This window comes from Cucurbita pepo, unplaced genomic scaffold, assembly GCF_002806865.2.
Source record: "Cucurbita pepo subsp. pepo cultivar mu-cu-16 unplaced genomic scaffold, ASM280686v2 Cp4.1_scaffold000796, whole genome shotgun sequence".
Classification (NCBI taxonomy): Eukaryota; Viridiplantae; Streptophyta; class Magnoliopsida; order Cucurbitales; family Cucurbitaceae; genus Cucurbita; species Cucurbita pepo.
Genome location: NW_019647008.1, coordinates 1 through 10,691, shown reverse-complemented (window position 1 = coordinate 10,691; position 10,691 = coordinate 1). Strand labels below are relative to the sequence as shown.

The 10,691-nt window shown below is 34.7% G+C and overlaps 1 protein-coding gene and 1 long non-coding RNA gene across 4 annotated transcripts; one reads left to right on the top strand and one right to left on the bottom strand.

Moving 5' to 3' along the window:
* Nucleotides 1-1,956: 1,956 nt before the first annotated feature.
* LOC111785874 (putative leucine-rich repeat receptor-like protein kinase At2g19210) lies at nt 1,957-7,445 on the top strand. 3 transcript variants are annotated; one of them, XM_023666234.1, is made up of 13 exons: nt 1,957-2,073; nt 3,374-3,911; nt 4,051-4,550; nt 4,626-4,761; nt 4,858-4,929; nt 5,038-5,109; nt 5,228-5,308; nt 5,397-5,545; nt 5,648-5,865; nt 6,037-6,160; nt 6,259-6,336; nt 6,574-6,763; nt 6,865-7,445. In XM_023666234.1, exons 1-13 carry the CDS (start codon nt 1,983-1,985, stop codon nt 7,256-7,258), a joined length of 2,643 nt encoding a protein of 880 aa, XP_023522002.1. In that variant the 5' UTR covers nt 1,957-1,982; the 3' UTR covers nt 7,259-7,445. The 3 variants fall into 3 exon arrangements, with proteins under 3 accessions (XP_023522002.1, XP_023522001.1, XP_023522003.1); XM_023666233.1 differs by having other exon boundaries at nt 4,051-4,761; XM_023666235.1 differs by lacking the exon at nt 3,374-3,911 and having other exon boundaries at nt 4,051-4,761.
* On the bottom strand, nt 3,460-7,972 carry LOC111785875. Its single transcript, XR_002813715.1, has 2 exons — nt 7,685-7,972; nt 3,460-3,979 (listed from the first exon to the last, which is right to left on the bottom strand). It is a non-coding gene; the product is annotated as an uncharacterized LOC111785875 (long non-coding RNA).
* Nucleotides 7,973-10,691: the final 2,719 nt, after the last annotated feature.

Genomic DNA, 10,691 nt, shown 5'->3' with positions numbered 1-10,691 from the left:
TGCAACTATCAACGACTCGATTTTTCTACTATTCCTTAGTTATTATTCATCACTTTCATGTAATGATCGATCAAAATTTATAAAAAAAAAAAAAAAAAAACCTTATTCAATCTTCAATTTTATTTAATAACCATTTTATTTTTGTTTTCTATTTTTTAAAAATTAAATATATCAAACACTACTAATCCAAAATATAAAGATCCAAGAAAGTTAGTAATTGTATTAAATATGAAAATTACAGGTTTTATTAATATGGAGTGCCGTGCATATGAAGAAAGTGAATCAGACAAAAACATGATAAGATTTTTCTAAGTCGGAAGTAGCTCTGCCTTTTTTTTAAGGATATACTAAAATGATTTAGATATTCTCATACTATCTTTACTTCTCTTAGGGTCGTGCCCACCGTTAGTAACCCTTGTCACTAACCGTGGTTCACTCATTGGTAACGGCTACTAACAACATTTCTTATCCTTCATTGAAACTTCTCTGTCAATTACTGACACGAGTCGGATGATTATAATATTTTAAATACAAATTTAAAATGCATTATGAAAAGTAGTGTTTTTGATAGGCAATTTTGATTGATGCGTGCCATTTTGGCTTTATAGAATAGAATACCATTCAATTCTTATTCATCACTTTCACGTAGGGATTGCATGAGATAACACCAAAATTTATGAAAAAAATATCATCAAACGTTTCGTATCATAACCGATAGTATTAGTATAATCGAGATTGAATCGAATTAGATTAAACTAAATTGAATTAATTGAAACCGTTGAGATTCAATTTGAATAGTTTAGATTTAAGTGAGTAAAATCAAGAAAATTAATTTTGAGAATTTAGTCATTGTTCAATCAATATAAGTCTGATCGAGAAGTTGACTTGGTTGACTAGACCAAATCAAAATTAAATCTCAATCAAATTCACAATCAAATTTAAATAGGTTAAGAATATATTGAAATATTTTATTTAAATTTAATTTACATAAAAATAGATATTTGGATATATTATTTTCTAGTTAAATTTTTATTTTTTATGTTTGTAAGAGTCTCCCATGAGTCAAATTACTTGTGTTAGAAGAGTAAGTTATATACCGTTGGAACACAATGTTAGAGTTCTTGATTTCATCTAAATGTTTTATTTGAAGTCAAATCGATTTCGAGGCTTTCACTGTGAAAATAAATTTTTAATTTCCAACAAATCCATTCGGGGAATGACCCTCGAATGTCGATGCAGTTGAACAACATGATAGTGGTCGATCTCGATGATCGTAAGTGATGTGTGGCTAATTTGTGTGCTCAATTGTTTTCTTTTACCTTTCTCTTGTGCGTCATTTGGTTGACGAGCTTGTGATTCCAACATCGTTCAACGGTTACAGTACGAGCAGCTTCTCCTTACGATATCCATCCATAATTTTGACTATCAATGATAGTGACGAATAGGGTCACAAAACAACTCTGAAATTTTATGTTTTAAAAATAGCTTCCACACTGAAAGTTTTTATTTTAAAAAACTCCTCGTAACGACCAAAATCCACCGCTAGCAGATATTGTTCTCTTTGGACTTTCCCTATCGAGTCAGGTTATAGAAACTAGTGAGATTGTAATTGCATAGATAGTGCTTTTAGGATGAAATTTTAGCATTGTATAGTTCACTTTGTTTTGTTGGATGTCCTTTCACCGTTTCTTAAAAGGGTATCTCGAGCAAACAACGTTTCTCATTTAAATTACAAACCTTTATTTTAAGTAATACTCGTGATTACGTAGAAAGCCGAGTTGTTACACGAAACAAGAGAATTAAAACCAAATTTTGGCATAGAGTGTTGGAAATGGTCAAGGGTGGTCCATGTGGGAGCAAGCATTGAATACGAAATTGAGAGGGAGACTTGAATGAAAGAACACAAAGGTTTGGTTCTATAAAGAGATATCAATTAGGAACCAAAATACAAAGAATCAAATTTTGGTTCCATTGAAGTGGCAATGGGTGTCGAACGGAGGTGGGTTTGTGCCGCCTCGCTATGCGTTTTGGCGACGGGCTTTCACTTCGTCTACGCCGCCCAATCTCCCGAAGGTAAAAACTATATCTTCATAGTAGTATGATATTGTTCAAAATATAGGTTCTCATTATTTTACTTTTCGTCTTTCAAAAAAGTTTATAAGAATAAGATGATATTCTTTACTTATAAATTTATAATCTTTCTCGTAATTTTAATTACGCGAGATTACTCTTCCCATTAATCCTTTATAGTTTTCTCGATTATTAATACACTTTTTGTTTCTTTACACTTTCATAAATATAATATTCTTGTATGTTCGTAAAAATAACCATTTATATTTTGAAATTTAGCATGTAATAATTTAGTTTGTGTATTATTAAATTTATAACAATTAATTTATGCCATTGTAATTTTTTTTTTTTATCAAAGTTAAATGTTAATTTTTATTATTTAATGATTTAGACTTTGTAGCACCCGGTTTATTTGTAGGAATAAATATAAACGGTTGGAGGCTAAATCGTTATAAATTGAAGTTAAAAGGCCAAAAATAATTTTTTAAAACTAACTTTCATGTTTTTAGTTTTATTTTTTATTTTTATAATTTTTATTCTAAAATAACACTAATCATTAAAAAAATATTTTATTTAAATCAAAATCTCTGATTAAGTATATAATTAAACAATAAAAATAACTAATTATAATTATAAAATCATTTTCAAACCTGCCTTGAATGATACAAGTTCACCTTAGAGATAGAAAATCATTTTTAAACGTATAGAACCAAATATTCAATAAATCACTCACCAACAAGTCATTTTGATAATTTTATTATATTAAAAATTACTTTTAAATATATTATTATTATTATTATTATTATTATTATTAGGTTTAAAAACACTTTTTGATTGGTTAATGAAACAGTACTTGAAAATTAACTTATAAATGCTTTTGAGAAAAGTCAAAGGGACATAAAAGTAATGTTTTGTGATAAAATATTCATAAAGTGATCTTGGAATTGCTATATTTTGGAATTTGGAATGATAATATTGTTGTCAAATTTCACCTATTTTATTCTATATTTTTTTTGTGCAAAATTCGAATATGTCTAATAAACAAAAATCATATAAACACATGATATATAAAGTTATGATCCCACCTGACTCTTAAGTACGAGAGAGCGGATAAGAAGCGTTAAATAAATTTGGGACGTAGATAATATCTTATTTGTGCTAGAACTCAAATTAATTTTCAAATACAAAAAAGTAAATGGTAATGCTTCAATGCATCTTGAGCAATTCTTGAACTCGAGAATGCGTGTAAGTAGTTTTAAGAAATAAATCAAAGTTTGTAATTGTTCGAATTTTGAAATGATAGGTTTCATTAGTATCGACTGCGGCGGATTCGAAGATACCGTAAACGAAGGGGATGGGTTGGTTTATAAAACAGACAAAGACATGATAGGATCTGGAATGAGCAACCAAATATTAGCAGAATATCGTCCACGTTGGGGACCTATATACTGGAGCTTAAGAAGCTTTCCAAATGGCACAAGGAACTGCTACCGTCTAAAAACAGAGGCACCCAAAATGACTAAATATCTCATCAGAGCTTCCTTTGTGTATGGCAACTATGATGGGTTAAACTCCACCCCCACTTTTGACCTTCACCTCGGCGTCAACTTGTGGGGAACAGTGAAGCTTGACAGCCTATGTATGGAGGCTATTACCCTCCCTGATCCTTCCTCGGATTACATCGACGTCTGTTTGGTTAACACAAATTCTGGAGTTCCCTACATTTCCGCTTTGATATTACGACCTCTTGACGTCTCTCTTTATCGACTTGATCCCATTGACACTGCAAAATTCTTGGTCCTTTCGAACCGATTCGATGTTGGAGGCACCAACCAAATCACGTAATTAGGCTTCACATTCGTTGTTTATGAACCATACTTGAATGCATCATGTGCTGCAACTATTTTTTCTGCAAAAGAAAGAAGAATTTGTCAGTTTTTTTCATGTATTATTGTAGGTAATGGTAATTCATGCTTGCAGATACCCGAACGATGTGTATGATCGGATCTGGAGCGGTTACAGTTGCCAAAACAATACGAGCTTAGTGACCACAAATGCTGTAATTGCTGGGAGCAATAATACTAATGTTAACGATGATGATCCATACAAGTTGCCAATGTTGATGTTACAGACGGCGTGTCGTGCCAACGGTTCAAGTTTTCCACTTGGATTAGGGACAGCCTATAGAAGTTATAGATTATATGTTTGCTTTCATTTTGCGGAGATCGAGAAGCATGAAGCCGGGAAGTTTCGGGATATGAAGATTGTGCTCAACGATGTCCAAACCATCACACAGTCCATTCAACTCCAATATCTCAAACCACACACAGTTTGCACAAAAGGCTTCGATGTGAATCACGGCCAGCAGGTTAAATTTTCCATTTCTGCTACATCCATCTCTAGCCTCCCTCCCATCCTCAACGGGTACGAGATTTTGTACGCCATGGACACTCCAAATCCACTAACCTTCTTGCAAGATCGTACGTTCTCTTCTTTCTTCTTCTTCTTCTTACCCTCGAATATTACCAAACATCTTCTACTAATACTACTCACAGTGAACGCAATAAGTGATATCAAGCAACATTACAAGCTTAGTAGAAATTGGGAAGGTGATCCTTGTAGCCCACCAGAGTTCTCATGGAAAGGTTTGAATTGCAACAATGTCCAACCATGGGCAAGAATCATTTCACTGTATAATTTCTCAACCAAAAGCCTCTCCTCTCCTTTAGCAATTCACTAATTCCACTATGTGATGTATTCAAAACAATTCCCAATCTACTTTTGCAGTAACCTGAGCAGAAGCAACTTAACTGGAGATATCCCATCCTCCTTCTCCATGCTCACTGCCATCAACTATTTGTAAGTATTTTTCTTTTCTATTTTCATGCTCCAAAGATCTTCGTTTTTGCTTTGAAAGATTAAGCCAGAATATTATGAAGGTGTTTTAATTGAGTTCTTGTTTCTCAGAGATCTATCCTACAATGAGTTGGAAGGGGCAGTACCAGAATTCTTGGTGCTATTGCCACAGCTGCGACTTCTGTATAATATCTCATCACAAGAAATCTGTCAATATAATAGAATACATTTAGTATTATTAAGAACATCTTATCCTAAAATAATACAATGTGTTAACTATTGTTAGTACTTCTCCTTCCAGAAATTTAAGTGGGAATAAACTCACCGGCGTCGTACCTGACACTCTTCTTCAAAAGTCTAAGGATGGAACCTTAATTTTAAGGTCACTTCTTCTTTTGAAAAGTTAAAGTCAATACAAAACTACACCTTTCTTTCTCTGGTTAATTTGGTTTTCTTTTCCCTTCATTCAGTATGGAAGGCAATCCAGGACTCTGTTGGTCACCTCCATGCAACCAGAAAAAAGAGTTGGAAATTCCTATTCTTTTCTCTGTTATAGCGGCCCTTGTCTTTGTTGTAATCCTATTGGGAGTCACTATAATCTGTACAAGAAAACCCAAAGGTATGTTCTTCTTTGATTTCTTATATTGATTACAATACTTTATAATGTACGCCTTTAAATGCTGTTATCTTCTTGTTGAAAATTTGATTCTTATTTCCTTAGAGAACTCGATCGAATCAAAACAAGAGGATCCACTAAAATTGAAGGGTAGACAGTATAGCTACGAAGAGGTTGTGGGTATTACTGAAAACTTTGGGGTGGTTCTTGGAGAAGGAGGATTTGGGAAAGTTTATCTTGGTTCTCTGAAGGATCAAACTACAGTTGCAGTGAAGATGCTTTCAGCAACGTCACAACAAGGCAATAAAGAATTTCGAATAGAGGTGCATGTAATTTTTTTATTTTTTTTCTTCTGTCATGTGGGCGGGTTGGGCTGCAAAAAGTTGGAGTCTAGCTAGCAGATAAGTATTGCTTGTTTTTACCCATCTTTAACCATTTGATATGATGGCCAACAAGTGATGAAGTCAAATGAAATCATCCCACTTGAAATGCAGGCACAACTTCTGATGGTTCTTCATCATCGCAACTTGGTTTGCCTACTTGGATACTGTGATGAAGGTCAACACAAGGCGCTCATTTATGAATATATGGCCAATGGCAGTTTACAGCAACACTTAAGTATTGATATTATGTTTCTCTACTCAGAATCACTCACTGAAATTTCTAAATGGCTCCAGGTATCAATGAGCTGAGCTTGTTATATGTTTTTCATGCAGAAAACCAAAATACAAATTCAAACACCGATACTCTTAGTTGGATTGGAAGACTTCAAATTGCAGTGGATGTATCACAGGGTTAGTAAACTAAATTAGAACATATATTTTCTTTTCTTTCTTTCTTGTATAGGGCAATATCCTTATCGGGATGAGATCTTTTGGTAATCTAAGGAAAATCCGTGAGAATTTTTGTCCAAAGTGGACAATACTATATCATTATAGAGATATACAGAGGTCTATTGTCTTTATCATAAGCATTAAAGACAATATTAAAAAAAAAAACGAACTCACTTACTCTCGTATGCCATTTTACAGGATTGGAGTATCTACACAATGGTTGCAAACCTCCAATTATCCATAGAGATTTAAAACCTGCAAATATATTATTAGACAAGAGAATGACAGCCAAAATAGCTGATTTTGGATTGTCTAGAACTTTTGCAACTGAAAATGAATCTCAACCTTTTACTCGTCTAGCTGGTACACCAGGATATCTCGACCTTGGGTAAGTAAAACAAGAGACCTAATTAACTCTTAACTTAATAAGATTTTGGTTTCTTATTGTTTTAGAAACTTGATTCTATGTTTTATGTGCTTTTTACACAGAACTCAAGGGTGTGGTAACGTAAATAAGCAAAGTGATATCTATAGCCTTGGCATTATCTTGCTTGAGCTGGTCACTGGACAGCCTGCAATAACAAGAACTTCTGGTGGGAATTTTCACATATTAAACTGGGTGGAACCAATGATCCAAACAGGAGACATTCAACAAATTGTTGATTTCAAGTTAGGAGGACAATTCAACCACAATTCAGCCTGGAAAATCATAGAACTTGCCATGTCATGCACTCAATCAACTGCACTTCAAAGGCCAGACATAAGTCATGTTTTGGGAGAGCTTAAGGAGTGTCTACCAGTCCATCAAAGCACTTCCCCACAAACTAGTATCATGTCTACAAGAATTCTCTCTGAATCGGAAATAGCTCCTTCTCCAAGGTAGCCCACATGCCTTAGAAACTATGCTCATCTTCCCTGCCAGTATAGTTTATCACCTTCATGTCACTGTTCTGTACGACTAGACTAATGTGGATTACTCGGAAATTTCATATAAGTTGTTAAGATGTATGGCTAATCTTCAACACGATTTCTCTGCCTAATCAAATTTGGGAGTTGCGATGTGTTATAAACCCTAGAACCAACACGCTTGGAATTTTGTATACTTAGCATAATAGCGTGCTATGAAGAACGCAAAGAACAGAGACAGTAGAGTAAAGATTACCAGCAGATTAGGATCTATCGAAAAAACCTACGTGCACAAACATATACAAAAGATGTGTGAATCGAACAAAAGAAGAGCTCTGAAATGTTTTCCAAGAACGATCAACAGAGAAATTATCAAGAACTGTAAGGGAGGAGAATATACAACCTTAGGAGTTCGGCCGTTGAACGCAGATCCAAACGCCGGAGACCATGCGCACACAGAAAACACCGCCGCGGCAGAAAACCAGATCGAATTCTATTAAGCTTTGTGATTTGTTTTTAGAGTTGTTCTTGATGCATATGATATGCAATGCCAAAGACTATTTGAAGACCTTTAACTATTCTTTGATAATGAACTCGTCTAGATTAACAATGGTCAATATAGATATCGAGTATAGATATCGAGTAGTTAGCAGGCAAGAGAGTCGCTTCCTCAGGATTATGATTATTGTACAATACGAACTTGCCCTATGGCCTGTATGCACAATATTATTTTATGCTATGTTTTATGTGTTCTATGTAATTACATATGATGGTATACTATTTATACATGTGATGTCCATTACGCCATGTTGTAAATGAAACAAAAATACTATGTATGTCATGTCATGTCTTGCCATGAAAAATTATGTGATGGATAATGTGAAGGCTATCGTGTAATGTATACATGATGCATATATGTACTACATCATGGATGAAAGGAGAAAGAGAAGAATGTTAATATTATGCTATGAATGTAAATCATGGGGACCGCATGCATGTATGTATGTCATGTGCATCAAGATACTTTTCTCGTTAATATAGATGCGTACCTTCGATATTTATGTTCACGATGATATCATGCGGACCTTTCCTTTTCTGTGCTATTTAGTGACGCATTAATACATTGTACCCGACCACGTTAGGCCCCTTGGAGTATGTATGTGAGCCCACCTAGTGGGTCCATGTGCCCGTACATGGACCATGTTCTATAAAAAATTCAATGATAATACTAAAATTATATAATGGAAGTGAAAACAAAATTAATTAATTGAGATAGCTACAAGTTAATTAATTAAATTTGTTTCTTTGTTTTCCTAGATTCTATTATACCTTAAGCTCGAGCCATAATTATACATTAAAGATCACTTGAATGACAGTGGTCAAGAAAATGTAGTCAAGAAAATAAGGATGTTCATATGATTCGATAACCCGACTAACTTAGACTACTCAACCCAAACTAAGAAGTTAAAACTTTTTGTAGTTGAAGTTTCGGAAAACTGAAAACTCGATTCAATTTGCATATTGACATTTTGATGATCAGGTTGATCAATCAACCATGAATATCAGTCTTAAGTCTCTTGATCACCGATTCTGGATCCCTCAAATTTTCTCGTGTTTGCTATCTGAAGTAGTTGTCAACTCCTCCACCGTGTCCATATCATAACTGCAAAAAAAAATATATTTTTCCGAAGAATTTTCAAATGCAACAAAACAATTATTTATTGTTCCATCAAGAAAAAAAAGATGGAAAGAGACAAAAAATGAAGGAACCCATTAAGTGCAACTAATAAGTTGAACAAAACAAAGTCTTAAAATTCTCATTGGAAAGTTAAAATTTGATAAACTAACAAGGAGAAGAGACATGGGGGGATATCTTCACCAAGGACGATGCATGGTTTGATGTTGAAGAAACCTTGTTTAAAGGGAAAAATGTCTTACTTTTTGGTACCAAAATAATATATTATGACTCTTCCCTTCATATATTAATACCAAAATTATGCATTCCAATGCATAAAGGTGAAGGGGAGCACGCAACAAACCCTAACTCCAACACATATCAACAAAATCCCTAACTCCACTAATTTCTTCTCTTATCTAGAAGAAATATCTTGTAAGTTTCTATGCAGTTTCTGAGGAGATCTATAATTTCCAAGCCATTGTGCCTTTTCTATCTCATACTAATATGTCAATCTCTTTCTATGTTCTTCTATTTCTTGTTTGCATTTGGTTTCAAGCATGCCATTCACGGGCTCTTCAATTGGCTGATATCAAATTTCAGAAGAAACTTCAAGCTCCTATTAAGGTTGGTACCTAAACTATGCAAAAACTATGAATTTGGTATTATGGGTTGGTGGATGTTGGTTTTGTTGTTCAATGTAATCGATGAAGGTCGATCGTTCAATTTGTTCGTTTAGAGATCTCTATTGTTTTGGAAGGTTTGTAGAGAACGAACTGATTGATTATGTGAGATCTCATGTCGGTTGGAGAGGAGAACGAAACATTCCTTATAAGGGTTGTGGAAACCTCTCCCTAGTAGACGCATTTTAGAACCGTGAGACTGATGGTGGTATGTAATGGGCTAAAGCGGATAATATTTGCTAGTGGTGGGTTTGGACTGTTACGAATGATATCAAAGTTAGACACTAGATGATGTGCTAGCGAGGACGATGGGTCGCCAAGAGGGTGGATTGTGAGATCCCATGTTGGTTGGAGAAGGGAACGAAACATTTCTTATAGGGTGTGGAAACCTCTCCCTAGTAGACACGTTCAAAAATCGTGAAGGCTGACAACGATATGTAACAGGCCAAAATCGGATTATATTTGCTAGTGGTGGCTTGGGCTATTACAAATGGTATTGACATTGGGTTATGTGCTAATGAGAACGATGGGTCCCCAATAGGGTGGATTGTGAGATCCCACATCGGTTAAAGAGAGAAACAAAGCATTTCTTACAAGGGTGTGAAAATCTCTCCCTACGAGACTGATGTCAATACTAAACGAGTCAAAACGAACAATATTTGTTAGTAGTGGACATGAGCGGTTACAAATGGTATAAGAGTCCGACATTGAGGTATCGGCCAGCGATGACAATGGGTCTCCAAGATGGTGGATTTTGAGATTCCACGTCAGTTGGAGAGGGGAACGAAACATTTGTTCTAAGGATGTAGAAACCTCTCCTTCACAAACGTATTTTAAAACCGTAAGGTTGACAGCGATGACCAAAACGGACAATATTTACCAGCGGTAGACTTGGTCGGTTATAGACCAAGTGGGTCAAATTGAGCGTCCTTGACCGTGACCGCAACAAATGGGTTAAAACGAACCATTGGAAATCAGTTTATGTCGAAGATAACCCAGTTTTTGTTTTTGTTTTTTGGTTAATTTTGGTTATGTTTTTGATGTTTTAGGGA